Source organism: Mycena indigotica (genome assembly GCF_014461135.1).
Source record: "Mycena indigotica strain 171206Taipei chromosome Unknown Mind.scaff0002, whole genome shotgun sequence".
Classification (NCBI taxonomy): Eukaryota; Fungi; Basidiomycota; class Agaricomycetes; order Agaricales; family Mycenaceae; genus Mycena; species Mycena indigotica.
In genome coordinates this window covers 4,345,754-4,372,645 of record NW_023503001.1, presented here as the reverse complement: position 1 = coordinate 4,372,645, position 26,892 = coordinate 4,345,754, and the positions used below count along the sequence as shown (strand labels likewise).

Genomic DNA, 26,892 nt, shown 5'->3' with positions numbered 1-26,892 from the left:
TGCCAGAAGACGACCCTTGTTGATGCTATGTCAAGTCGAGTCAAGGGCGGGTGGACGTAACGAGGAGGGAAGCTCACAGAGTACAAATATGACACACCCATTCCGGTTCAACTGGTGGCGGCGGCAGACGAGTCCTAACTCCACCAAGGACACGACTGCTAGCGCTGACTGGAGCGAGACCCAGCGCTTCCTTTGTCCGCAGCGCTATTTCAGAACGCACCAAATTATCTGACGACGGAATAAGATCACAAGCATGGCCGCAAAACCAAGCCACAATACCATTTTTTGCTTTGCCTATTGGTTGAGGTGGAGTATCACTAGGTGTCCTGGAGCGAAACAGAAACTCATTTTCGAAGTCCTTCCAGCTTCCCCCTGAGTGACTGTCAGGCGACAGTAATCGACGCCTTTCTACATCAGTTTCTGGTACAAGCTCGTCATCATCCTCTTCTGCGGAGCCTTCAAAATGCGATGAGGATTCAGGCCCTACATTCTCAGTTGAGTTGATCTGTATTTCAAACCGGCGATTATTACCGGAAAGTCGCTTTTGCGCAGCTTCAGCTCGCTCCTCCCGTGCCCGTTTGCTACAAAGTCTTCAAACCGATGCCTAGAGTAAGTAAGCTTAGCCTCACCTCGCTGCTCGTTTCCGGAAACCAGTTCCCTTGCCCTTCGCCTCAGAAAGTGAATTTCCCTCTCCTGCAAAAGCAGTCTTGGATGTGACACGACCGCCGGCCTTGCGCTTCTTCTCGGTCTGTCGGCCGGTTTTATTCGAGGCTATCGGTTCACCTGCCCGCATTCTTGGCGCGCGGCGCTTGCGGCGTGCTGGCCGCGATTGTGACTGTGCTCCACCGCACTGTTGAAAGATTGGTAAGCATGCGACGTTGCACACATTTGGAATAAGTACCATATATTCGGGAAATTCTCCCGACGTAGCCCCATCGCCCGAGACATGAGCCGAGTCTAGTAAACGAGATCCAGACGACCAAAATCCTGCCTTGATATCACAAAGGGCCGGAAACAACGGGTAAGGAAAGGGGCCTTGCCATCACCGTAGTAGCCTTTGTCTTGGAGCCCGCGCACTTCTGAGCGCAATTTCTTCCATAATGCTTGAAAGTCACGTCCATGGTTCATGTGCTGATATGAGAGTCAGATGAATGAAGACGCTGGGTAGTAAGAGATGACCTTAATGTGAGCCAGCTGGCTATCAGGTAAGAAGAGTAGGCAGCCGCGATAAACAATGCGCATACTTCGTGGCACAGAACACCCATAAGCAGGGATGGTGGGAGGAAGTGGCCACTTGGCCCCCGTAGAACCAATTCCACTGTCTCACCGTGATTCCAGTTTCGGCCAGCAAACACCTTGTTGAACTCATACTGCACGAGAAATTTTAGTGTCCAAGTGTTGTGAACCCAGGCTTGCCACCTCTTCCAAGCTGTTGACGCCAAAACCATGGTCCTGCATTATCGGACGGACTTGAGCGGCGAGGGCACGCAAGAGTTGTTTGGCTTCGGATTCATCTTGGGCAGGGAGTACGGTGATGAAGTTGACGAGGGGGTTAGGATTAGACTCTCGCTCGTTCAGTCGGACGTGGGGCATGGACAAAGAATAAAGTATAGAGAAAGCCTGTCACGCGACGTGACGTGTCGCGAATACACGGCCAACCATGTTCCGCCATGGGCCGTCGGCTTGCAGAAGAAATCGCGCTTTCGTTCGTTGGACCTCATCTTATCCCTCAAAAGTCCGCGCCTTCCCTTTCAAACTCTCACCACAAGATGCTCTCGAACAAATGTCCAACTACATGGTCAGCGCGTCATACAACCTCCAAGCTGCACTCGACGAAGTGCTGCGTCAAAAGCCGCAACCCCCGGAGAAGATGGTTGCGATATACTTCCCCGCTTGGCTTATAGATGCTGAAGTCGAAGCACTTGTGACCGTTTCGGGCGAAGCATCGCGGTTTGAGGTTCGTTGGAGACTCTGTGGAAAGTCTACTCTTAACCGTACCAGGGTGTTGTCACCACAACATTCACCAACTCGTGCGTCTAAAGATACTACGTGAGATCCAACTCATCAAGCGCACAGTTATTTGCCGGGTGAAAAAAAACTACAGCCACTGCTGTGATATTTCTCAACTCCTTGCCCAGGCCATACGATGAACAAGTTATCTACAACTTCTCTGCTATCGGATCTGTCTCTAGAAGAGGCTGTGCCGTTCTCTAGCGACTTGCTAGAACAACATGGGACCAACATAACTTGCCTGCCATTCCAGACAACACCATTCCCAATGGTCGAAGATGCAAAACGTCTTCCAGCGGAAGCGGCGACAATCGGCAACTTCCACATCGACCCTTCGTCTATTCAAGTAAACTTGGTTCGCCTCTTCACTCTGATACCAAGGCTGTGATTATTGACCTCATAAGATGGCCGCATACCCGATCCTGCTTCCTCTATACCTCGCGCAGTTCACCTTTTTCGACATCTCCAAAACGGTTGTTGTCGAAGCGCATTCTGAAGAGGTCAGGTCGTCTCCCCTTCCCATCTCTCCAGCTCAGTGTACTCTGCCCAGCCACGAATCAGTGTAGAGCGTGTCCACTGGTCCAAGGGGTCACCAGCACCCAATTCCAACAATCCGCCTGACTCCTGGCTCCGCCGTTTCGTGGGCTGGAACGAAAAAAGCACAGAAGACGCTCCAGGCAGGCATTCCAAGTACTTCTGGTACCCCCAGGGAAGTCTGGCCTCGTTCTCCAACATCGCCAGCTACACCATTCCCTCTGAATGGCCGCAGCGACTGGCGAACACCTCCGTAGTCCCTCCTTCGCTGCTGATCCCAGACTTGGGATCCTGGCTAGACAGCAAGTTGACTCCGGAATCACTACGGAGCCTTGTTAGATCTAACGACACAATGGAGGACCCTCGAGTTCGGCCGTTTGTGGAAGAGGAGGTCAATGGAGTCCGCAAATTCTTCCAACTCAGTGAAGAACGCGCCAAAGCCTATGCTGTTTTGGATGTTGGTCGGCTCATTGCCCTACCTCTCAGGCTTTACTCACGCTCAATTAGGGTGTTTCTAGAGACACGACTGGTGATAAGGATGAAACGCTGGCCGAGGTTAGAGACTACGCCTTCTCGTCAGATCGCCTGAGGGACGAAGCGACACCGAGCTGGTGGAGAGTCTGGGAATCCAAATGATTGTTCATCAAGGATAAATACATATAAATAATACATTTGATTATAATGCGAGTAGTCCAGCAAGGAGCAGAATCGAGACGATATGCGACACAGCTGTTGCATGCAAGTCACGTGCGCCACTTTGATTAGGCAACCCAAGGATGAAGGAAGGCCGTACAGTCGAGGTGGACGTAGTGACTGAACCATGCGCATCTGTGGTGATAACAGGAGACAGCGTTGGAACCAGAGAGACCATTGGTAGTGATGTGACGATAGCCGACTTCCTTTCGCCAAAGATAGCACTATAGGTGCTAGTTGCAAGAGCGGAAGACACAACACCCCCTGTAGGAGCAGCAACTGATGCGTTGAATCCATAGCCAGGGGTCGAGATGGAGGGCGTAGGTATAAGAGAATTAGGGAGCGTGGTTGGGACAGCGAGTGACATGGATGAAAGGTAGGCGGAAACATTTGCGGCTGTCAAGTGTTCGTTCGGGTTTTTTAGAGGATACAATCCAATGTGCGGGCTTTCTTTGGTGTTGATTCCATAGCTAAGGTCATTAGTAATCCGTGCGGTTGGTGCTTGAAAGAACAAACCTAAATATGGAATAGACAGTACGCATGAAAGGAGTGCCTGCAAATGGTCAGAAATAGATTTATGCTTCAACTGGATCTTACCAAATTGCCAATCAATGCCGTCGCCGCTTGGTCGTGCTGCCATTGGCCAAGAGAGGCAGATTTCTGGATTGCCGGATGCGGGCCCAATCAAGTAATCAGTGGGGTCCATTCGGTATTCTTGCGAGCTGGGCCATATCAGAAAGTATTCGCAGAGAACGGTTTCAGCCTACCCGAAAGTGAAGATCAAAGGTACTGTGGTGTCACAGGGAACAGCCCAAAGACCTGAAATCCGTTCAGCATGTGATCAGAGAGGTAGTTCCATGTATACCTTCGTTGACTAGACGCGAACCGTCGATGCTCGCGAATATACGTGACACCTGCAGAAATAAGAATAATCAGCAAAAAAAAACACAATCCACCCACGTCTTGATATGGGCCAAAAATCCCAGATGCACCACTGTTAGGTGGGTAAATAAGCGGCAGTGTTAATGGGAAGTCAAAGTAGAAACGCACACGTCAAATAGAGCCAAAGAGGTGTTGCCGGTATTTTTAGGATACGTTGGAATAGGTGTGAGCCGTGTCGTGTTTATCTGAGGTTGATGAGCCAACGTTGCAATCCACAGTTGAATTGGCATACGGCGAATTGACCCATGGGCTGTAAGAGCAATGAGCTAGGGTTATTGGTTACGGAGGATCAGCTTACGATAGCCCAGTGAAGATAGCTAGAAGTGTTGCTCTCTGTCCCAAGGGGTGAAAATTCAACGACCGGATTCCAACCAATCCTCGATACATTGGTGACGATGTGAGAGTCGATAGCGCCTACAAGTCCTCAGACTAAATTCCTACAGGTTTTGCAGGTGCTCACCCAATGAAAGAGAGCCATTTTCACTGCCAGCCAAGCTCAACCCAAAGAGAGGATATTCCAGAACGCCCTGCTGCGCAAGGGTGGGAAAAAATGGCGTTGCTGCCACAAAGTGAACGGTTGGACACGGGAAGTGTAGAGTTTAGTGTACAATTTGACACAGAAATCCCCGAAAGTCGAGGAAAACCTAAGCCGAGGATCCCAGAAACTTGATCGGACAATGTGAGGTTGCAGTCCGTTGCGATGGCTGCGCACAGTCAACTTCAAGGCAAAAAAAGAGAATGCATGAGTCGCACCTAAGGCTTGGGACTGGACCGTAATGTTCGGCGCCAGTCGTACGGTTTCCGTTGCAACGAAGCCGCGTACAGCTAGCGGAAAGTGAACCGGCCGGAAGCGACTGGGGCAGATTAGGACGGACCAGTTTTATCGGCGTACGCTGCACTGAAGAGTGTTTGGTTGTTGTTAACCGATTTAAAAGTGGGACTCTGTCGTTGAAGCGGGTAACTTGGTACCGCTTTGCACGAACGCGTTGTGCAACCCGACCCAACTAACCACAGGTCCGAGGAGCCCGTATCCAGCGCCAGTCGGAAGTACAGTCCTCCAATCTCTGCGACGGCATAGTATATCCCCGAAGACGGAGAGAGGGGAGTTATTCCGGAATAGGTGGAGACATTGTTGACGGGTTGGATAGCCCGGGGTAGCAGTTGGAGAGGGAGAGAAACAGAGGGTAGAGGCGTGGCTAGACGACGAGCTAGCGTTGCCGTATAGAGGAACGAAAGTATGAAGACCACGAAAGCGACCATAACATGAAGGTCGCCGGGGGAAGGGAAGGAGAGAAAGAACTGAGCGTGGGAGCCCCTATGATGTGACCATTGAAATTCATAACCAAAGGAGGTCAATTCAAAAGTACAGTCTCAGAGAGTACAGAGAATAATACACATCCGAGAAGGAAAGAGACGTGGCATCCGCAATAAAGAAAGGACAGACAAGCAGGAAATAATGGGGTAGACTTAAGGATAGTATAATGCAAATCACCGCTTGGCGAAAACCTTCTTGAGGAGACCGAGAACTTTGGGAACGTTGAGTTGAACGTACTCCAAGTCAAGCAAATGTTTGTTGTCCTTTTGCTGCACCGACCCGTCAAAAACTACCGCATAACAGGAGCAAACCACATACCTTTTCCAAGAGGTCGTCAATTTTTAGATCCATCTCGAGAATAGCCTTCTCCCGCCCTTTGTAATGCAAGGCGATGATGAAGGTTCCGGGCGTCGGCGATGTAATATTGAAATAGATGTTGGGTCGTCTGACACACAGGTTAGAAGGAGAGATTACTCTTTCCAGGTCAACTTACCGGTTGTCGGGAACATTACTCTCGACAATGATACCCTCCTTCTCCAGCTGGGCATGCGTGAATCTATACGGCCCGAGCACAACAGCTTTAGTTGGTTTCTTCTCTTTCCCGCCAACGGAAACCACGCCGACACCAGTGGTACTGCCCTTGTCCTTTGACGCGTTCATTCGGACATTCTGGAGGTAGGCCTTGTACTGCTCCAGCTGCGATCGAAGGTAGTTGTTGTGATCGCAGATAGTCTTGTAGACGGCGTCTAGAGATTTGGTTTCCAGAACAACCTTCTCCCGCAGATTCCCGAGATGGACAAGCTCCGCCGCAACTTCGTCCTGCATAAGCTTGAAGCCATCAGAATGCTCAATGATCTTGAGTTCTTCCAACTCCCGTAACATCTCCTTGACTTTGATACCCTTGCGAACAAGTGTTGGGTCTTTGGTTGTCGCAGCCCGTTCAGCAATGGCAGCAAGGTTGTAGGGTCGTTTCTCTGCAGCATGAGGTATTGACCGGATGAGTTGGACGAATATGGACTTGGTCTCCATGTATAGCATGTCGCTTGACGACACCGAGTCCATGAGAGCGCTTTGGATGTCTTGCACGGGTGTCTCCCACCGGCTGTACAAATTCAATTCAATCGATCTATTCTCCTTCCGAGGCACCTGCGCGGGTGCTGCACCAAGTTCATCAGTGAGAATTCGGAGATGTTGCTTGTCGTTCGGTGACTGCGGAATTTGTTAATAAAATGGAGGGCAGTTCAAGACACTGGACATACGAGAGTTTCGATGTGTTGCAGAATCAGAGAATGAGTGTTGTAAAGCTCATTGAGCGAGATGTGGATGACAAGATCTTTCTTGGAGAGCGCCATATATTGATCCATCTGCTCAAGGATTAGCACGTCGCATGAGCATTCAAAATATTCTGTCACCTCCAACGTGTCGTAAAAGTCCCCGACCTCGCAGAGATTATTGAGGAATTGGTTGATCCTCGCTTTGTTGTTCTCTACAAACGGATTGAGGGTGATCATGTACGCCTCCTTGGCATATGACGGCTTATTGGCCAGGTTTTGGAGCATTTTTGCAATCTGCCGACATTGAGAGCCGAGTAAAAGGCACCAGTGGGGTAACGCACCAAAGTTAGTGTTCGCCTGGGGTGCTTCGCCGGGACACCATCTACCAGCATGTATGCTTGTGGCGTAACAATAGCGGGATTGATGAACCGCAGAAAGAAGAATCCGCCGATGAGGGAGCAGATAGCGTAGTCTGTTGCGTCCGGGTATTTTCTCTGAATATGACTCAATAATTATGCGGAAGAAAGAGAACTATGATACGCACCCTCGTGAGACTACGAATCTGCTTGCAAATCCACCTTATTCCATACGGCACACTCTCCATGCTGTCTATTATGGTAAGCAAGAAGCTATTGGCAATTTCCATGAGCATGGTTAATCGAGGTGCAATGAAGGCTTGAACGTCAGGATTTTCGGCCGCAACCTCTGGTGGAACACCACGCGGGAGGTTAGGAGGAAGCTGTCCGGTCTCCTCTTCAATTTGGTTGACCAACTGCTCATATACCTGTAAAGAAGTCAGCGACTGCGGTCCGTTGGAGGAAGGAGCGGTACTTTGACTGGGTTGATTTCGAGATTGAGATCCTTGTGTTCAATCAGGCTGTTGATGCGCTCTGCCAGGACGCTCTTGAGGTAAGTTTGGCCAGGACCACGGCGGGTATAAGTCGTCATCATTCGAGACACGGGGGTATTCGCACGGAGAAGGGAACCGAAGTCTGTTGCAGTCTCGAACTGCGCAGATAACACAGACTGGAACATTGTCAGCAGGAGATGCTCTTCGCGACTCTCGTATTGGTTGCCATAGAGGGTGAACATGACGGTTTGGAGGAGGGTGTCGATTTCGGAAAGACTGACAAGGCGACATAGCGCGGCTATGTGGCGGGGCTCGGATTGGAGAAGGAAAAAAAGATTCGAGTATTGCTGGAGTTTTCGATCGTCAGGGTAATGCCCTTCCGTAGGATCGACGTCTTCAAGCGTTCTTTCAACTTCGCGTTGCTAAAACACATGAGAATGACAAGGCCATGCAAAGCGTGTGACGGACCTCATCTGCGGCCATTCGATTTTGGATGAGAAGGGCAATACGGGAGTCAAGGTAGCGAACGTCACGCTCAAGGACAAAGTTCTTCTTGGACTGGGCAGATATTTTACCCTTGAGATCTCGCAGTCGCTTTTGGGCTGTTAGGAGCGGGAGTAGTGAGCAATGAATGTTGTAGGCACGGCGAGAAAGACTAACCGCGAGCCAGTTCATCCTCGACTTCAACATCCTGCTCAGCAGCCATACTGAAGAGAGCAGTGACGCTGTAGCGATTGGTGTTGCGGTTGGTCAGTCGACGAGACGACATGCCGCCGGGGGAAGTGGGTTCGGGATAGGCCATGACGGTCGTGGGGAAGCGTTAGGGAAGACGTGAGGAACGAGTGAAGGAGGCGCAATGGCAGTACCAGGCGCTGCAGCCTGGCAACTTGAATCGGAGGGCGGAAGAAGAGGTTTGTGTGACACTCAGGCGTGACAGACCGCAAATCGGTGTCGCCAGATTTCCCTTTCCTTGTGGACGGCGAAAGCGGACTAACAGCGACGTCACAGTCTCTTTTATTTCTTTTCTTTGACCACCATGTCCAATCTCTTGACCATACCATTCAAGAAATCGTATGCTCTTGACATCAAGGAACCTGTTCGAAACTACCTTCTTCATCACAACGCCGCCCATCCCGATGCCTTTCGAGACGATATCGCACGGTGGCAGTCCTTACGCAATCAAACACTGGGTGGAACCGTTCATGTCGATCGAGTGAATGCTGCTTTGAGGTTTGCTTCTTTGTCGCGTCTTCGGCGCGTCTCAAGCTCTTCCTTACAGCTACCATGCCCAGTTACTCTCTATCATCTCCAAACTTCCTCAGGATGTGAATGCTGCCATATTAGCCCTGCAACCTTCTTTGACTCGATTTGCTAGATCGGACTCGAGATTGCTTATGCTCACGTATTCTCCCCCTCAAGCGTCCCTGTTACACTGAGGAATCTTTCCTTCGAAAGAGCAGCCGTCATTTTTAACCTTGCTGCCCTCTACTCCCAACTGGCTGCCTCAGAGGATCGGTCTAACTCGGATGGTATCAAACGCGCAATTCCTTACTATCAGGTGGGCACCCACATCCCATCCATTCGCTATGTCAATTTCGCTAGCAAGCAGCAGGCACCTTCAACTACCTTCGCACCTCGGTCCTACCGAAGGTCGCCTTCTCTGAAGATGATGAAGAAAACCCGCTTGATCTGTCGCTGCCATTCGTCCATGGCTTAGAGTGGCTCATGCTCGCCCAAGCGCAAGAATGTTGGTGGCAAAATGCGAAGCTGAGCAAGTAGTATGCCTACATCTTATACCTCTTCTTATGGCTAATCATAGGCAACTTCAAGAATCCACTTTTGGCCAAGCTCGCAGTCCACGTTGCGTAGACTACTGGTCTGAGGGCGACTCTCTAGGCTAATCGTTCACAGGCTGCCACCTTGTACCAATCTGCAATCGAAACAATACATGCAGCGTCTCCCCCCATAACACCTCTTTTCCCTAATGTACGGCTAAGCCAAATTGATTTCAAACCTTTCCAACTTGGCATTTAGGGATGGTTGGCACACATCGATGCAAAGCGCTATCACTTCGAAGCAGTCGCGCAATATCGGCAAAGCTTAGCAGAATTGGAAGGCAGCCAGTATGTCACTCGCCTCTACTTTTGCTGTATTTTCAACGCTGCACGGCAGCTATGGCGCAGAAATTGCACGTCTTGACCTAGCACGATCCGCTTCTAAGAAGGCATATGAAGGAGCCCGACGAGGCAAAGTTGCTCCTGCTGTTGTCCAAGACGTTCAAGTTTGTCGACATCCATCGCGTTGCTTTAAACTAATCTGACCTCTAGTCTCTTCTAGATAGCCTTCAGAAAGATTTTGCTCGTGCTGAGCGAGACAACTACTTGATATATCACGATGATGTTCCCGCAGCTTCTGCCCTTCCTCTCATATCACCATCGGACATTGCCAAACCCACAGTTGTGCCAGGACTTTCGAATCCCGACAGCCTCATTGGCCGAGAAGGGCCACTTTTTGCGGACTTGATTGGTTGGGGAGCACGTGCAGCGATCGGTATGTCTTGGTCTACACTCGCAAGTTTGACATCAAATTCTCTCATCTAGATATCTACAACGACCGCAAGTCACATCTTGTCCAGGATCGTATATCAGAAGCTGCTCAACGACTCAAGGACACTGCAGACGAGTGAGTTTGTTTCGTCTACTCTCAGTCGTAACCCGACTTGTTCTAGGAATCTACGTGAACAAAACCTACCGTCTGCCCTCGAAGCGCTGGAGCGTTCTTCTGGTTTGCCTCCTAGCTTGTTGCAAAAAGCGGAGCAAGTCAGGCGCGAAGAGGGACCAGCACGAATTGAGGCTGCATTGGCCGATCGGGACCGCCTCGCTCGTCAAGATGCTGTTATAATCAGTGAAGTACATTTCTTGCCTCTGGTTTTGGCTCACTCCTCGTCTGATCACATGACATAGGCTATGGACATCTTGGACAATGAGGCATCTGAAGACGAGGCAGTGAGATCAGATCCATCATATAATCGTGCACCCTCTTATGAAGCCAATGTTGAGCTCGTCGAGAAAGAGCGACGATTCAGGGATATTCTCGCTCGAGCCGCAGAGAGCGATGAGACTGTACAGCAAAAATGGGATGATTGGGAGGCCAGCATCATTCTTCTCGCTGGAGAGGAGGTATGTTCATAGCCTGTCATCGCGACCAATTGACTCAGTTGAATAGTCCGAACTCGAAGCAGTTGTTCCCTCGACAACCATCTCCAGCTCTCAAGATACTGAGTCATCAAAACATGCACGGCTGTTGCGTGTGGCTTTGGAAGCTCTAGACACTCTACATCGCAACCTTCAAGACTTCGTTCGACGGGCGCAAAGCCTCGAAGCCGCTGATGACATTCACTCACGCATCGTTAGTGCCGCCTCCGGTTTGGAGAGACTTGCCGAGGTTAAACCAGAAATCTTTGAGGATGTTATGGACGAAGAACTTGCCAAGTATGACAAGTTTCTCGACGAAGTGGCCAAGGCAGAGAGTAAACAGAACGAATTGTTGGCAGATATCAAGGTTTGTGATGCAGTTTATGGCCTCAACCGAAAAGTGAAAATTATGTGCCAGCGATATAACGACCTCTTCGTACAAAGTCGCCGGGAAGATTCCAGCGTTAAAGCACGAGAAGAAGCATTGCGATCGCTGGAGCAGAGCTTCCAAAAGTATCGCGAAATCGTGAAGAATCTCAACGAGGGCATTCAATTCTACAATAACCTTGCTCAGCTGTTCCACGAATTCAAAGAGGAATGCAAGGTATGGGCATTGTATAGAAACTCGGAACTCCAGTATGTCTTTTCACTTCTCCCACGAATCACAAAAAACAGTTCCAGTTCACTTGTGCGATCGATGGAAGCGGTAACGGTGAAGGACCAACCATCGAATCAACTTCCGCCGATGTCGGACTGGGGATTTGAGGAAGTGCAGCTTCCACCTCCTCCACCGCGAAGATGAGAGGAGCACAACGTAGATTGTACCAATATAGTAATTTTGATTCGTGATCGACAAGATGCACCGCCACACGACAGCTTAACCACCACCACAATCATGGATACAGCTTTCCCAGAGCCTCAGTTTCACGATGAGAAGCATGGCCAGCCTTCTGCTCCGCCTCCGAACTACATGCAATCCAGTCAGCCACCTTCTGGATTCCGTCTCGCGTTGAATTCTTCTACGCATATGACTGAACACGATCTTCAACGAGCTGGTCCTGCCCCATTCCATGATTTGGGGGGAGAACCCATTTATATTGGCTCAGCACTTATGTTCCACGACGACCAGACTACTCTCAAATCTGTCCATCCTTGCAAAATAGGTCGGCATCCAAACTTGATTTTCCCAGTTAGCAAGCTGATGTTGCCGAAGGCCCACACTTATACCCATCTCCATGCAGTGTGAGCCATACGAAACATCCAGTGCTGTTGTCTGACTAGCCATAATAGGTACCCTACGGTGGAGGAGAGCACCTCCACGAAGGGAGATATGATCTCTTGTTGTTCGACGACTCGACGATGGAGTGGGTACCAACTTCACATGGTAGTTCTAGCTCACAATCCAATTGATCAAGTCTTACAACACACAGGTCGTATTCCACAAGGCCGTAGGCCGATTGAAGGAGGAGTCAGCGTCTCACCTAAGATCTATTGTCTGCCCAACTCACGCGGTGATTTCTAGTACGAAGAGAACATTCGCGACAAGCTCTACCATGGACGCGGCTTACATAATGATATTCTGATACCCGGTAAGGCAGGACTCCATCTCGGTGCACTTCACGTCTCCTTTGGTGGCCAAGAAATAGCCATCCACGAGAATTACGATCTTCTGTATGTGGAGCAATGTCGTCAAGCTGGTCGATTTGCTCTAACCTACCTTTCAGCTGCTGGAGAATTCCCAAGTACTGAACTTGGGACGGATGTAGTCTAAGATGACTTGTACTATCAGCAGTAGCATAGCGGAACCTATCATACGATGTAATCAACAACTTGAACACAAGCAAGCGTCAGTCCAAATGCAGTTTCAACCAATTCCTGCAGTGGAAAACTACTTACGCGCCTTCTAGTTAGCGGGATATAAACTTGAACTAGAGCGCGTCCGGGTAACGGTGGACGTCCGACCTGCTTCTTCAACTTCCACCATGAAAGTTCTCTCTGTGGGAGTTTTATGTCTTGTGGGTCGAGTTCAATTGTACGATTGAAATTAGGATTAAACCTTTCTAGAGCGTCGTGCTATGGCGAAACAAGCACCCCCTCAGACAGATGCTTTTCAAACGCGAGCTGCCATTGGTGCACTACTCTGGCGGGGCTGCATCGGACTGTGCTGTAAAAATTGCACCAGAGTTCACATTTTGCGAAGACGCAACGCTTTGGGAGCTGAGAAACACTAGCGAACAAAGGGTTTTGGTCAGCTGCGACCCTGGCCGTAAAGCATGGAATACGGTTCTCAGCCCAATGGTCAACCCAGACCCACATGGCTCGCTGTGGGTTATAGACAATGTGGCTGCGACTCCCCGACGTCTGCAGCTTGACAATTTTCCTTCCCAGCATGATTTCCATCCACTGGGTGTAGCCATTTCTCCGTTTCATGGAGACGCACCCAGCAACTTGTTTGTTGTCAACCACGCTAGAAAGCGAAGCTTCATTGAACAGTTCACGCTGTCTCCGGGCTCTTCCTCTGCAACATACATCCGAACCCTCACATCGCCATATTTCATTGCCCCCAATTCCATCTCGCTCACCTCACCCAACTCCTTCTACCTTTCCAACGACCACTTGCTCACTCGCAGACTGCCGTTTCCGCTAGGCAACATCCTCCCCCTCATTGAAACAGTGTTGACGCTCCCTCTGGCCTGGGTTTCGCACATCACGCTTGACCCAGATCCGTTGGCTCTCAAACCTATCGTTTCCCACGCATTCGCCGCGCCATTCGTACCGTACGCAAACGGTGTTGCCATTTCACCCTCGGGAAACAAAGTCGCGATCGCCTCAACATCTCGTAGCCTAGTCTACATCTATGCGCGAAACGAGAAAACCAACGCTCTGACCCAAACCGCCGCTGTCCCCGTGCCGTTCCACCCGGATAACCTTGAATTTGACCACTCGGGCGAATTGGTCGTCGCTGGCCATCCTCATTTCGGCTCTGTGCTTCAAGTCAAGTCTGATCCGACTGCAGAGGCCGTCGCACCCAGCTGGGTTGTCTCCATCGACCAAAACAATAAAGTAACGACGCTTTTTCAGAGCAATGGCACCGTCTTCTCCACATCGACGACAGGCCTACGAGACCATGATGGTCACCTGTTCATCAGCGGTCTTTACTCTCAGCCCGGTGGGGTTCTGGCATGCAAGTAGAGGGAGTGGAGAAGGACGAACGTATGTACTTATATTCTACAAACCCATACAAACAAATAGGTGTTCCGAATACGGTGATACAAGAAATACTTACTGATATAGGTAAGAGAGGTAGACTGATTAAAAGAGGTTTGGTAGAAAAGAGGCCGCTGTAACACCAAATGCAAACGCCATCACTCCCCAGACAGCCGACTTTTGGCTGGGAGAAATTCGGCTGTTGGTCGCAATTACTCGTTCGCCGACTTGAGGCTCCTTGAAATCAAAGGCTAGCGGCTTGTCTTCATCTTCCCGCGCGCGTTTGACTGTCTTCGAAACATCACTTCGCGCCTTGTCTCGCTGCTCTTTCAGATCGCTGATGAGCTTGCGCTGCTCGGCCAAATCCTCTTCTCGCAACTCCGACGACGCCGATCCCTCAACAGCAGCAACTCCAGCATCATCATCTACAGCAGTCTCATCTGATCCGGCCAATGTTTCCACTTCCGTCCTCCGCGAACTCTTCTTGGATGCTTTGACCACTGATGTCAGTGAGGGTATAGGTTGAGACGCAGGTTTCGGGCTCTTAGTCCGTGCAGAACGCCGAGGCGAAACAACTAGAGGAGCGGGGGCTGGTGATGCCTCCTTTCTGCGTTTAGTGGGTGGATTTGGAGATGCTCGGGGAGGAGTGGGCAATGTCTTCGACGGTGTGGTTGCAGCACCATCTTTGCCTTTGCCTGAGCGACGATAGTTGGCGTTGGGGTCTGGTTGTGCTTCGACAACACTGTGAATGAGCTCTCCAAGAGAATAGGCCTCTCCGAGCTCGATAGCTACGTCTGTGCTAACCCAGGTTCCAGCCAGTCGTGGAATAGAACTAGGGTCTCGAGAGGAGCCGTTGTTGCCGGACAGATCGTAGTTCTCCTTGACCCATTGAAATTCTCGTTTCTCCGACTCTGGAGCAGGCAGATAAGTAGGCGTATTGAGTCCAGTCTTAGGATACGCACCGGCATCAGCCATAGGGTAGGCAGCACGGAACATTGTGGTTAATGATACAGCACCAGTATCATAACGTCTCAGGATGAAGGCGTGACCCGATGGAGTTGGCGTGTCTACTTTGAGGCGACCAACCTATATGTTCTGAGCACGAATAGACAAAGTTAAGGTGATGCCACGCACGAGGATCTCGGTCCCTCCTTGGACATTGAGAATTTGGTACTTGACGGGAGGTATCGTCCCACTTTGAACTGCAGGTTGGTGAGCGGAGGACCTTGCGGGCCGTAAGTGAACTGACGAAGGGAAGCGATGTGGGTGTTGGCGAGTTGGCTTGGGAGGGCGGGACGTGAAGACATGGCTCACGGACGGGAGCAAGATTGACGCGTGACGCGTGACTGTGACCAAACAAATCAATCAGACACGTGTCATCTATGTTTCTACGACAAAAACTCTTTCTAAAGTACATCGAGATCGGTGGCATGGAGTTGGCCAAGTTGTGGTCGTGCAACAAGGGCTTCAACTAAATCTTTCATGTCTCCCCACCATGGTGTTCTTCCCCGACGATTTGCCATATCGGCGTGTTGGACCATCTCTTGAACTGGGACCCAGGTGACAGAGCTTGATTGGATTGTAATGACCGCAGCACTCTCTGAAGGGGCCACTCGAGATTTCGGAGGCTGAGCCATAAGCAGGTCGTGATGTTTTTCGAGGAAGACCATGCATTTCAATGACAGACGAACTGCCCTCGCACGGTCCATAGGTGATGGTATTCCACCCTGTAACGTGTGTCCTAGAGAAGCGGAACGGGAGTCGAAAAGAGAGCCACCCTCCTCTTTGAAGATTTTCGTGATAACATCAGTGGTGTAAACCGACGAAGCTACCTCGTTGCTGAGAGCTGAAGTTAGAAAAGTCTAGAGACTGCGCGGAGGGATGGAACTACCGAATAACGAGGCGACCTTCGGCTTTTCCTTTCTCGTCAAGTTTATAACGGGCCTTGAGGAATCGCACATCACGCTTCAACGTGTCTAGGTTCATACCCTCTTCTGGAGTATAAACTAAAACCGCTCCGACCTGAAACAAGTCAACGCTGGATATACGAGAGAGAGGAGGATATTACTGCTAGTGCACCCATTGTCGCGATGTAACCGCACTTTCCGCCTTGCGTTTCAACCACGAACACACGGTTTCTACTGGCACTAGCACTCTGTTTGATTGCGTCGCAAGCTTCTACAAGTGCATTCAGACTGGTGTCACTTCCCAGACTGTACTCCGTCATCGGGACGTTATTGCTGATAGTGGCTGGTAAATGGACCATGGGAATGTGGAAGGCGGGATAATGTTTTCTCCCTTCTTCAAGAATTTGCAACGCGGTAAAGGCCTCGAAGCCACCTATCATGAGCAGAGCATGCAGTGAATGTTGTTGGAACTTGGAGGCAACAGCGCCAAGATCTTTCGACGGCAGGGTGCGATTGGTCCCGAGCTCTGAGCCACCACGGGCCATCCAAGAGTCAACGCCCAACCAAGTCAATTCAGCAAAGTCGTCGTCAAATAACCCGCGGAATCCGTTGTGAATGCCAAGTGGAGTATGTCCTTGCCCAAGACAATACCGCACTGCAGCACGCGTAGCTGCATTCATTCCTCCTGCCGGCGCGCCCATGCTATGGCCGAATTAATATCCAAGAAACAGAGCCGACAAGAGACCGACTGCATGATTGCAACACGCATCCTCTAATCTAGAATCAGAAGGTTGTTTACCGAGTAGAGCAAAAAAGAAAACCTTAGTGACGGGTAGCCTTTTAGAGGAAGAAAGGGCGGACGTTGCGAAAAATCCTTCTAAACTCTCTCTGAATTCAGGATCTCTCAGTTTCATTGCCTTTTCGAAGTCACGTTCTTCAATAGCAGTTGTCACTGCTTTGGTCTGTTGTGATGTTAACACCCGCCAAGGAATCAAGAGAGACACAACACCATTGCCACAGCCTCCATGAGCGGAACCGTCGTTATCTTGTTCTCTTGGATGCCAATCATGAAGGAGGGTGTCTCTGGGTTTGCCTCCAAAAGTGCCTCTACGGCCTTCATGCCTTGCAGTGTGGGCTAGAATCGTCAGAAAAGAACGTAATCAAACACAAGCTATCTCACGAGAATGCGGTCCATAGCGCAAGGCCGACCACCCCGCTGGGTATGCCCCAGTGTTGTAACTCGGGTATCAAGACCTAGTCGGTCCGTCAATATTTCCTTGACATACTCCGCACGGATGGGATTGAGATCAATGTCGTGCGCTCCTTCTGCGACGATAACGAGGGTTTTACGCTTGCCAACTTCACGATGCTACACATAAGGCCGTCAAAAAGGCAACGCTGAGAACTTGTTTTCTACCTTCTGGATAGTAGCACACATTTCGTCCTCCCATGGCCGCGATGATGGAGGTTTTTCAGGAATGAACAAGAAATCAGCACCTCCGCTGGGGGATGATTAGCTTAACATAGGGAGGAGAGGGTCAGACTTGCGCTACACCAGCAAGTAAAGCTAGCCATCCGCAATGCCTTCCCATGACTTCCAGGACAAAAGCGCGCGAGTGACTGGTAGCTGTCGAGTTAATGTTATCGATAGCTTCGCAAATACGATGTAAAGCCGTTGGAGCGCCGATTGTAAGGTCAGTCATAGACATGTCGTTGTCGATTGACCCCACCAGACCCACAATTTTGAGATGGGCATGATTGGTGGCTTGTTCCTGGCTGATTAGAGCTGAAACGAATTGAGTGCGGATAGAAAGTATGGGGCTGACCCACATTGTGCGTGGAGGTCTGCCACAAGCGTTGGCCATTCAGCTCTGAAGACGTCCGCTCCAGTTAATGAGCCATCTCCACCACAGACAACGAGAGCGTCGATCCCTTCTTTGATCAAGTTGTGGGCGGCAGCAAGTCGCCCTTCCCGGGTTCTAAACTCTTTGGACCGTGCTGTGCCGATAAGTGTTCCGCCCTATGAGGGGAGAGATTTATAACATGAAACCAACAGTTAATCCGATTTGCGTACCTCAGTGAACCAGCCTCGAACATCGTCCCAACCAACCCTGACTATGTAACGGCCTTTGAGGGTCCTTCCAGATGCGTAGTCACCGATTCCATCCTTTAAAAGCTGTCCGTCTCCAAAACGAAGGTTTTTTATGATGTTCATAGCGGCAATTGGGAAATCGGTATATTCTGCTTCTGGGGGAAGCGCCGAGTTAGGACTGGCGTCCACATTACCGCGAACGAGGCCTTCATAGCCCTCACGGACAATCCATGCCTCGCAGCCTCTGCGATGCATTAGGAGGGGTGGGATGGCTGGAATATATCTGACTTGAGGATAGCAGCTTTGACAACTGCCCGCACAACTGCATTCATGCCCGCGCTATCACCCCCAGAGGTGAGAATCGCGATCTTCATCTTCGAGTCCCTTCTGAATTGGAAAGTGAGTGTAAGCAAGCAGAGGAAAGCGGTTGAAATAATAATCTTGACCGTGGTAGAAGTTCTCTTCAGCGGAAAACCGACGCGACGTCACCTCGTCACACTGCAAGACTTCTCTTTACAGTTGGCTTGGGGGCAGACACTATAAGCCGATCTGCTACTACTCCTTCTTTGGGTGTTGTGGATGCATTGGAAACTTGATATAAAAAAACACGCTTATAAAGTCATGTGGTCGTAACTTGAGGAAGTCAACGTGTCAATCTCTCAGAGCGCGTCCATCGCGCGCATTCGTTACCCATGCTCCGGGTCCTTCTCCTCTCCCTCCTTCTCCTTATTCTCGATCTTGCCTATGCTGCCGACCTTTACAAAATATTAGACGTCCACAAATCAGCGTCGGACAAGGACATTCGTCATGCCTACAAGAAACTCAGTCGCAAATTCCACCCCGACAAGAATAAGGACCCCGGAGCAGAGGACCGTTTTGTCGAAATAGCTCACGGTATGTCAACTCTAGGGCGGTTTATTCCCAAATGCTCAATTATTGTAGCGTATGAGGTTTTGTCTGACCCAAAAGTATCACAGCAGACACTTTCTCGATAAACCTTTGACAATTCCTTTAGAAACGCGAAATTTATGACCGGCATGGAGAGGTCAGACTAGCTTTTCCAATGGATACGTTTTCACTCAACGCCTTGTGTCGTAGGAGGGGCTCAAGGCACACGAAAGTGGCCAGCACCACGCAAATCCTTTCGACATGTTCTCTAATTTCTTCGGTGGCGGCCGTAAGCTGCTATTCCACATCTCTATCTGCTTACGCACTATATCCCAGACCACCAACAACAAGCGCGACGTGGTCCTAGTTCTGTTACCGAGTTCGAAGTCGAGCTTTCTGACATGTGCGTCAATTGATTTCTAATCGCTCTTCGTTTGTTGCTGAAAAGGGATTTGCAGCTATAAGGGTGCAAACATTGACGTGAAGTGCCATGACCATCTTGCGAACGTGGCTAAATTTTGGACAGTTCATGATCAAGAAACATATTCTTTGTGACCACTGTCGAGGATCTGGCGCTGCGTCAGATGGAGATATCCATACCTGCTCAGGCTGTGGAGGCTCTGGAGTAAGGTTGGTCAAGCAACAAATCTTCCCTGGGATGTTCGCTCAGAGCCAAACAACCTGCAATGATTGTGGTGGACGAGGGAAGGTTATTGGCAAGAAATGTCCGCATTGCAATGGTGAGAAGGTAACTAAGCTTGGTAGTCGAATTGAGTGTCTGCTGATCACCTTAGGTCGTCGATTATTCCGGTCACTACACGCTCGATATTCTACCTGGCATGCCTGAAGGCCACGAAGTCGTATTTGAAGGCGAAAGCGATGAAAGTCCCGATTGGGAGCCCGGAGATGTTGTTTTACGAGTTCGCAGCCGTAAGAACAAGGGTGGATGGCGAAGAAAGGAGAGCAGTCTCTACTGGCGAGAAACTATTGGTGTTGACGAGGTTCTTATCTTCTCTTGCGCGTTTTGAGTGTCCCCTCAATAGCTACAGGCACTTTTGGGATTCGATCGCAATTTGACGCACCTCGATGGACATGTTGTTCGACTACAACGTAAAGGTGTTACTCAACCAGGTGCGCAGCCTCAGTCCAGGTTTGAATTATATCCCAATTCCCTTTCAGGTTTTGTGCAAACCATAGAGGGGGAGGGAATGCCTCATTTCGAAAAACCAACGTTTGGAGACCTCTACGTCGAATATAATGTGGTCCTACCGACAGAAATATCGCCGCCGATTCGTCGCAGTAAGTCATTTCTCTAAGCCCCGTGGCATTTTCTTGACAAGCTTTAGAACTGGCGGAAGCTTTCCACCCGTCTGACTCGAGGCATGACGAGTTATAACCATACAAGCTTACAGGAGACCAATATCATTATTTTGCTTTCCTTCAAAGGCTCTTCAAAGGCGGCCTGTCGTTGCTTCCGTCCTTTCAAATGTTCTTGGCACGTCCATTCAAAGATAGTTCAGCGCACAATGGCACTCTGAATCTGCCAGCCTGTTAACAGTTGAAAAGTTGATCCATCATTCCAGCAGGACCGATTCCGCAAGGTCACCTACCAGGCTCTGGTTAACCTGTTCATTAGGTCTGTGAAGGTCTCAAGCGGGGTTTCTACACTCTGATGCATTATACTGGGCATATACAGAGGCTGACGCTGTTATTGTAGTGCTCTAAAACACAGCAACTTATCGCATGACGGCCAACGTCTGTCTTGTACAGAGACACATTGTGCGGTGACTCAATCTCTTGCTCGTCGTTAAGCATTCAAGAATGCGCATTGTCAACAAGTTGTCGACACTGAGCGGCATGTCAGGCCGTGCCCTCCAACATCCAATCACTAGGCTTCCCATTCAAGCACTGCTCACTGTCATCCACAGGTAAACTCTTGGCGAGATCGTTGGCTGCGTCTCTGCGACTTCTTACTGACAGCTACGTCGTGGGTCTGACCTATAAAATGCGGTCCCTTATGACCTCAGCCTTATCATCGACTCTTTCCTTCGTTTCCCTTCTTCTCTCTCATTTGGCCCGGCAGCCTCTTACCATCTTTTATTCGTTCTCCAGCCATGTTTGCTAAACTTGCTCTCCCTTTCATCGTTGCCTCTTCCTTCGCCAGTGGCGTCTTCTCTGTGGCGATCCCAGCTGCCCGATCTAGTAATTCAAGTTCGTTTCACTTGATCCCACTCTCATGTGTCCTTTCCTCTACCAGTCGATCGCCGGACCTTCGGTCACATCAGTTTCAACAACTACCAGAACATCGGCTTTACCTCCAACTTCGACAACTTCTATGGCATCGACAGTCAGATTTCCCTCTAGTTTTATTTATTTATTTGTCTAATGGGCGATCCACAGACTTCAATGGTCGCAGTCGCCACCAAACTATCATTGAACAAAGTCCAGAGCTTGTTTGCCATTCCCAGCAGGTCGAGATCATTCAACAGAGGCTCGCTGTCCTGACCGAGATGGCCCGCCGTGTTGTCACCGAATTGTCCTGCGAAGTCGAAACACAAGTCGTTGTGTTCGAGCAATATTATCAGTCTCTCGGTCACTTCCACGACGACCTCCGCCGCCACTCAGGCTTCCAAGTCGGCTATGACCAGGGGATCACCTCTCATTTCGAGGTATGTGTCGTTGACTCAATTACTCAGGGTCCATACTCAGTTCTCTAGCACTTCTTCAACAACGATGGATCCTTGTCCACCGACGACTGGGGCTTCAGTGGGAGCGATATTGGCTCCCACACAGTCATCGTTTCCCACAACAACTGGGTTGAGCCTGACTCGCGTCACTCGGTTGAGAAAGCTTACTTCGCCTCCAAGAACGCCTACTTCATCAACCAGTTCAGCTAAGTGTGTAGCCATCCTTTTATTGGTAGCGACCACTGAATGCTTCACCCAGATGGACGGAGCCCTGATGATTACTAGTACTTTTGCGATAGCTGCAGAAGTTAAATTGAGCTCGAAAGCAAAGATAGCTATATCCGATTAATACTTTTTCCTGTGTACGTTTTTGGGAATGCGAAGGAAACCAGCCGATTCCACTATTTTTAGTTCGAATTGTTACCTGCCACGTGCGGATCTAGTCATTGACAGCGCCAAGCAACCAATCTTCTCCTCACCTACGTCGGATGGCTCGGATCTTTCGCATCTTGCCTTTGACCTCTTCTATTGGGCGAATCGGTCTCTGTTGCGACGCAAATAAACGCCGTCGTTAATTCCTCATTATTCTGCTCACAAACATCATTCACGGACGCGACCCTGCAAAAGATGCCGAACCTCCCAAACTTACTGTCTGCTCAGTATTCAAGGTCAGAGTCATTTCCCTGAAGGTGTTCTCCTACCGTGACATCCTTGCTCTCGTTCATCACTTCCATAACGTCGATTTTGCCCAGAAGACGCGTCCAGAAACTAATTGGAGCATGTTGATCCCAGGGTCAGAAGGATCGGACGCAGTATCGACTCAAAAGATGTTGACTTGATGTTTTCAATCGCTTGTGGGTACGAACGGCATATCCAGCTCTTTGGGTCGACTGGAGGTTTTTTCTCGCCGTAGTCATGGTTCTGGTCCCCTATAAAACAGAAACGCTTCTCAAGGGATTCCTCACCTTCGGCTTCGAATTTCTTTCGTCCTTTGGCCAGGTTGCCCTTTCGCACCCTTCAAGTTCATCGTTCATCCCCTTATTTTCCCTCGCCCGGGTCGGCCTGCTCCAACTTCGCAGGTGCGTCGCAGATTAGCGGCTTTCGTCTCGTCTCAACAAACGACAGACTTCACTTTCCATCGCAAAAGCATCTTCACCATGTTCACCACACTTACCGTCCTCTTGGTCTCTCTTCTTTCTTTGACCTCGGTCTTCGCGAAGCCGCTATCGTTCCGACGTGACCAAGCACTTGGTAAAGATTCTTTGTCCAGTCAGAGCAATGCAAGAAACTCAGCTGTCCACTAGCTTTCCGCAATGCCCCTGCTCCTACCCTGCAGGCCCGCGGTAACGGCAATGTCTCTTTTTCCAACTTCAACAACATCGCTTCACTCCAAGGATTCGATGATTTCAACGGTCTAGGAAACTTCCGTGGTGGTACGCTTCCTCAGCTCCACACGAATCAAATCATTAAACTGAGCATTCCCTCAGACCGGAACTCCCAAACCGTTGTGGTCAAAGAGACCCAAGTTCAATGCCAAGACATACAGATCGAGTTTGTTCAACAACGCCTTGCTATCTTGCAGGAGGTGGCGAAGAGGCACGTCACATCATAATCTCGCCCCAGTCACCTTCTGACCTTGACCTTTAGAATAATCACAGAACAAGTCAGACTTTCCGTGTCGTTTGCAATGTTTTCTTATTGACTCTTCGTAGATCTGCAATGTTGAGACCCAAACAATTGTTCGTCGAATGTGCCAATCTATGCGTCAAGTTGGCTTACAATTTTCTCTACTAGGTTCTTGCTCAACATAACGGCGCACTCGAGGTCTTCCGCGACGACATCCAGCGTAAGACTGTAGCCCGACAGATTGGTTTCGATGAACAAATCGTCTCCAAATTCTCGCAAATCTTCCAGGTCAGTAGATCTTGCTTGCTACCCATAACAACACTCTGACATCCTCGCAGCAGGACGGAAGTCTTTCCGTGGTGGATGCCGGATTTTCTGGCAAAGATGTGGGGAAGAACCTTATCGTGCCCTTCGGAAACGACTGGGACAACGACAAATCCCCTCAGCGACAACCCGCCATTGATGCTGCCATCATTGCAGCCAGCACACAGCAATGATCTCAGTTTTCCTCGCTATCTCTACTCAATGGAGGTCGGACTTTTCACTCATTTGGACACTTCTGCAGTTGGTAGCTAGTTGCTGTCACTATCTCACTCTTTCGGGTACAATGCATTTTTGTGTGTCGGGACTTGTGGATTCGTGATCATGAATTGGGTCGGAAAGTGCGAGTAGAAATACAGAAATGTGTGATGCTGGTACAAGTACAGCTGACTCATCCTCCACTACGCCTAAAAACGGTAAGAGGGAAGCAACAACACAACTATGGCTAACCATGTAGTTATATGACTTGCGGTCTGTACATCTCTCAAGATACTCCCTCTGACCAGGGTTAGACGCATTTCGAAAAAAGGCCATTCTCACCTCAATTAACCCCTCAATGCGTTTCTTGATAATCAATGGATTAGGCAGGAAACGGCCTGCGAGCTGTCGAGTAACTTCAGTGACAAGGTCGTTATGGGTCATATGTTTGCGGCTCTTCATGATGCGGACGATACAAGCCTGCGGTGATGATGTTGAGTAAGCCAACCTCAAAAACAGAAAAACGACAGCACCTCTGTTTGGTGTCGTCTTTCTTCGTCGATACGGTCTCGCGTCTCTTTCTGCTCTTCTCCGCTTTCCACTCTGGACGAAATCGTGCTGATCTTGATCTTCTGTAGATTCGATGTGAAGTCATTGTTGAACGAGAACGAGTCAGATGGATGAACATCACGACCAGGAGGGTGCTTCTTGAGGACCTTGAACTTGGCGCATGCAAGTGATTGCAGATGTCGCTGCAGCTCGGGATCAGCTATGGATGTTGCCTGTTTGATTTCCTGCAAGGGAATGAGCGTGCGGAGTAAATAGACTATAATGACGTGCCTCATAGGTCAAGAATTCATCGTCGGGTTGGTCTTCGAACAAGAGAAGGATGACTAACGCCAATGTTGCCACGTTCAAGTCATGTTTGCGAGCTTTGAAAGTAACCCGAACATCAGCGTTCCCGAATGTCGGTTGCCAAGTCAGCCGCCGGCCTGAGTGTCTCGATAGGTAGAATAGCTCGAACGACCGAGTGGCATTGATCATTGCTAGAGGTAGTGTGCAGCCGGAATCGGATTGTGCCGAGGGCCAAAAGGTGGATGTCATCACGATGACTGAGATATCGATTTGAGGTGCCTGGAATGTTATTTCATTCCAAACGCAGCGATGAAACAGTCTGAAGCGTACCGACGTAGAAGCAAGGTGTCTCTTGTAGGCTTTCATCGTCTCCTCTGAAATCTTGATGTCGTTGAACATCCCCTCCAATTTCTGCGTGAATTGGTAGCCACATTCCACTTTGAGTTTGGCCAGCATGCCCTGTTCTGCATCATCAGACACCGATCGTCCGTGGAGGAGGCGTTTGGCCAGGTGACCCTTGTAATATCGCTCGAATACGTCCTTCTCGGTGAGGTATCTGAACACGGTGATAGACTTGTCGAGAACGAGATCCACCTCCATATCAGTTTTCTAGTGGTGCTTTCAGCAGAAGAGCAAACGTGCGAAGGTGCTAACTCACACCCTTTAGACCTCGTTTAAGATGGTCGTCAATGAACAGAGAGATGAATTCAGAAGCCCGCTCGTTTGAATTGACGAAAGATTGGAAAGTCTACTCGCAAGAATGAGTGAGGAAACGCAAGTGACGATAGTCTGGACTGACCTCATTAATAGCCTCCTCTAAATCATGGTCATTGGAGAACGCCTCAGTCCATATTTTGTCGAACAGGTCTTTGAGGTCCAAAACATCCTGCACCCATTTGAGCGCTAATGTGAGAGTTTGTGCCCCTGCTGCAGCGCGAGTTTTCGTCGGCTTTTCACCGTTCTCTCCCTCCTCCATTCCAGAGGAAGCATGGTTAATGGCTTCCCCTCTCCTTCGAATGGAGTCGCGTACTGCGCGTTTGAGGCAGGCCATCCCCGGTGTTACCGATAGGAAGAGGCGGTACAAGCGTGCCATATCTGGTATCTTGTTCAAATCAATCATGACGTCCAATCCAGAGTTTTCCATTGACACAATGGACGAGAGGTGGGCGGTAAGAAGATTGTCTTGTAGAATTTGACGCAACGGAGCAGCCGTATTGCGTGAAAGATAGTGGTGGGTCCTGGAATCTTCTGACTCAAGCCGGCTTTCAACCTATGAACACGTTGTTACTGCCGAAAAAAAATATGCCACGTTCTTACCTTCCGAAGATACTCGGAAGCATCACACGACTCGAGTAATCTCTTGCCCTCTGCCTTGTAAAATACTTCGCTTTCTTTCAGAAGAAGGGGTTCAAGATCACGCTGGTACACGGTCTTGGTGCCAGCTTGCACTTGCAGAGTCAGCAAGACATCTACGCAGCCCTTGATCCCCGAGCGGTTCACGACATAACCGTCGCGCTCAGAATGGATTTGACTGAGAACACCTGCCACAATCTGGTCTTGTATTGGAGGACGAATAATGTGCTTTAGAAAAAGACTGAGACCGGCGTCCCAGATTTCAGGAACTTGAGCTGATTTGGTGTACACTCTGTCCTGGTTGACTGAATGAGCAAAGTGTGACAGAGATGGAGCCGTTTGCCGCACCATATACTTGAGAATTTGACCCAACCTGACCATATTACTCGTATGGTCGTCCCAAACACGTCTTAATGCTTTCAACAGCATTTCGGCCTCTTGACCTTGCACAGTTGGATCGGAGGAGCCAGAAGGGAATGCGGGGAAGATATGTTCATTGCTGCGGTTGTCGAGGTCTTCAGCAATGAGCTGTATAACTCCATTATAGAGCATTTCGCCATGCTTGTGAAGCACAAGGTTATATGCGAAACGGTGGTTCTCTTCGAAGGATAAGTTTGGTGCATTGTGGTTTTGGATTTCCCGAATGTTATGAGCTAGATCGGCCCATGTCTTTTCGATAGACACGTCAGGGCCATGCTGAGGCACTATTAACGCTCGCCTAAAACATGAAGAAGGTCATACCCGTCGTGGCGGTTTCTGGAACGGTGTGAGTGTCTTGGTTAAAGCAGGGCATTCATCACGTACGATTTTCGGCCGACCACGACGCGCGGCTGAATTGAGCATTGAGATGGAATTATCGCGGACGGTGAGGTAGACTCACCGGTGGTGGACATGGAGGGAAAGAGCTGTGAAAGTAAGTCAGCGGGTGTGACGTCGGATAATTATG

The 26,892-nt window shown here is 49.7% G+C and overlaps 11 protein-coding genes across 11 annotated transcripts; 6 read left to right on the top strand and 5 right to left on the bottom strand.

Annotated features, from left to right (window-relative positions):
• Positions 1–73: 73 nt before the first annotated feature.
• Positions 74–1,593, bottom strand: MIND_00243200 (uncharacterized protein; the record flags this gene model as incomplete). The annotated part of the gene is made up of 8 exons (XM_037359315.1): positions 74–483; positions 532–581; positions 630–850; positions 902–987; positions 1,047–1,131; positions 1,180–1,194; positions 1,245–1,370; positions 1,420–1,593. The coding sequence occupies 8 exons, from the start codon at positions 1,591–1,593 to the stop codon at positions 74–76; spliced, it is 1,167 nt and encodes a 388-aa protein (XP_037224410.1).
• Positions 1,594–1,660: 67 nt separating this feature from the next.
• MIND_00243100 (uncharacterized protein) lies at positions 1,661–3,180 on the top strand (the record flags this gene model as incomplete). The annotated part of the gene is made up of 7 exons (XM_037359314.1): positions 1,661–1,957; positions 2,002–2,030; positions 2,077–2,087; positions 2,139–2,365; positions 2,415–2,510; positions 2,561–3,001; positions 3,052–3,180. The coding sequence occupies 7 exons, from the start codon at positions 1,661–1,663 to the stop codon at positions 3,178–3,180; spliced, it is 1,230 nt and encodes a 409-aa protein (XP_037224409.1).
• A 40-nt stretch (positions 3,181–3,220) lies between these two features.
• MIND_00243000 (uncharacterized protein) lies at positions 3,221–8,420 on the bottom strand (the record flags this gene model as incomplete). The annotated part of the gene is made up of 24 exons (XM_037359313.1): positions 3,221–3,707; positions 3,754–3,790; positions 3,835–3,959; positions 4,005–4,056; positions 4,103–4,151; positions 4,198–4,231; positions 4,288–4,364; positions 4,412–4,429; positions 4,478–4,593; positions 4,640–4,738; positions 4,788–4,883; positions 4,933–5,004; positions 5,055–5,140; positions 5,189–5,494; positions 5,672–5,763; positions 5,813–5,939; positions 5,988–6,703; positions 6,754–6,858; positions 6,907–7,062; positions 7,110–7,262; positions 7,313–7,552; positions 7,600–8,040; positions 8,087–8,220; positions 8,279–8,420. The coding sequence occupies 24 exons, from the start codon at positions 8,418–8,420 to the stop codon at positions 3,221–3,223; spliced, it is 3,960 nt and encodes a 1,319-aa protein (XP_037224408.1).
• Positions 8,421–8,654: 234 nt separating this feature from the next.
• On the top strand, positions 8,655–11,614 carry MIND_00242900 (pH-response regulator protein palA/RIM20; the record flags this gene model as incomplete). Its single annotated transcript, XM_037359312.1, has 15 exons — positions 8,655–8,848; positions 8,898–8,943; positions 8,994–9,176; positions 9,221–9,393; positions 9,438–9,483; positions 9,530–9,604; positions 9,653–9,741; positions 9,791–9,899; positions 9,946–10,168; positions 10,219–10,300; positions 10,347–10,527; positions 10,582–10,797; positions 10,844–11,179; positions 11,231–11,448; positions 11,494–11,614. The coding sequence occupies 15 exons, from the start codon at positions 8,655–8,657 to the stop codon at positions 11,612–11,614; spliced, it is 2,292 nt and encodes a 763-aa protein (XP_037224407.1).
• Positions 11,615–12,794: 1,180 nt separating this feature from the next.
• Positions 12,795–14,004, top strand: MIND_00242800 (uncharacterized protein; the record flags this gene model as incomplete). The annotated part of the gene is made up of 2 exons (XM_037359311.1): positions 12,795–12,827; positions 12,877–14,004. The coding sequence occupies 2 exons, from the start codon at positions 12,795–12,797 to the stop codon at positions 14,002–14,004; spliced, it is 1,161 nt and encodes a 386-aa protein (XP_037224406.1).
• Positions 14,005–14,124: 120 nt separating this feature from the next.
• MIND_00242700 (APSES transcription factor) lies at positions 14,125–15,326 on the bottom strand (the record flags this gene model as incomplete). Its single annotated transcript, XM_037359310.1, has 3 exons — positions 14,125–15,105; positions 15,154–15,221; positions 15,269–15,326. 3 exons carry the CDS (start codon positions 15,324–15,326, stop codon positions 14,125–14,127), a joined length of 1,107 nt encoding a protein of 368 aa, XP_037224405.1.
• A 99-nt stretch (positions 15,327–15,425) lies between these two features.
• On the bottom strand, positions 15,426–18,392 carry MIND_00242600 (ATP-dependent 6-phosphofructokinase; the record flags this gene model as incomplete). Its single annotated transcript, XM_037359309.1, has 12 exons — positions 15,426–15,858; positions 15,911–16,041; positions 16,088–16,628; positions 16,676–16,698; positions 16,748–16,888; positions 16,936–17,061; positions 17,107–17,295; positions 17,344–17,428; positions 17,475–17,712; positions 17,757–17,946; positions 18,001–18,262; positions 18,307–18,392. 12 exons carry the CDS (start codon positions 18,390–18,392, stop codon positions 15,426–15,428), a joined length of 2,445 nt encoding a protein of 814 aa, XP_037224404.1.
• Positions 18,393–18,674: 282 nt separating this feature from the next.
• MIND_00242500 (Chaperone protein DnaJ) lies at positions 18,675–20,302 on the top strand (the record flags this gene model as incomplete). The annotated part of the gene is made up of 11 exons (XM_037359308.1): positions 18,675–18,912; positions 18,961–18,986; positions 19,034–19,063; positions 19,117–19,195; positions 19,243–19,309; positions 19,365–19,386; positions 19,433–19,654; positions 19,701–19,907; positions 19,956–20,037; positions 20,086–20,205; positions 20,253–20,302. Exons 1-11 carry the CDS (start codon positions 18,711–18,713, stop codon positions 20,300–20,302), a joined length of 1,107 nt encoding a protein of 368 aa, XP_037224403.1. The 5' UTR covers positions 18,675–18,710.
• Positions 20,303–21,020: 718 nt separating this feature from the next.
• MIND_00242400 (uncharacterized protein) lies at positions 21,021–21,803 on the top strand (the record flags this gene model as incomplete). Its single annotated transcript, XM_037359307.1, has 4 exons — positions 21,021–21,117; positions 21,164–21,253; positions 21,307–21,575; positions 21,624–21,803. 4 exons carry the CDS (start codon positions 21,021–21,023, stop codon positions 21,801–21,803), a joined length of 636 nt encoding a protein of 211 aa, XP_037224402.1.
• Positions 21,804–22,750: 947 nt separating this feature from the next.
• On the top strand, positions 22,751–23,716 carry MIND_00242300 (uncharacterized protein; the record flags this gene model as incomplete). The annotated part of the gene is made up of 7 exons (XM_037359306.1): positions 22,751–22,844; positions 22,898–23,026; positions 23,081–23,193; positions 23,241–23,273; positions 23,306–23,332; positions 23,388–23,507; positions 23,558–23,716. 7 exons carry the CDS (start codon positions 22,751–22,753, stop codon positions 23,714–23,716), a joined length of 675 nt encoding a protein of 224 aa, XP_037224401.1.
• An 88-nt stretch (positions 23,717–23,804) lies between these two features.
• MIND_00242200 (CULLIN-2 domain-containing protein) lies at positions 23,805–26,839 on the bottom strand (the record flags this gene model as incomplete). The annotated part of the gene is made up of 12 exons (XM_037359305.1): positions 23,805–24,038; positions 24,081–24,218; positions 24,272–24,578; positions 24,637–24,872; positions 24,924–25,202; positions 25,252–25,341; positions 25,393–25,863; positions 25,911–26,243; positions 26,295–26,642; positions 26,688–26,702; positions 26,751–26,776; positions 26,827–26,839. 12 exons carry the CDS (start codon positions 26,837–26,839, stop codon positions 23,805–23,807), a joined length of 2,490 nt encoding a protein of 829 aa, XP_037224400.1.
• Between the last annotated feature and the right edge of the window lie 53 nt (positions 26,840–26,892).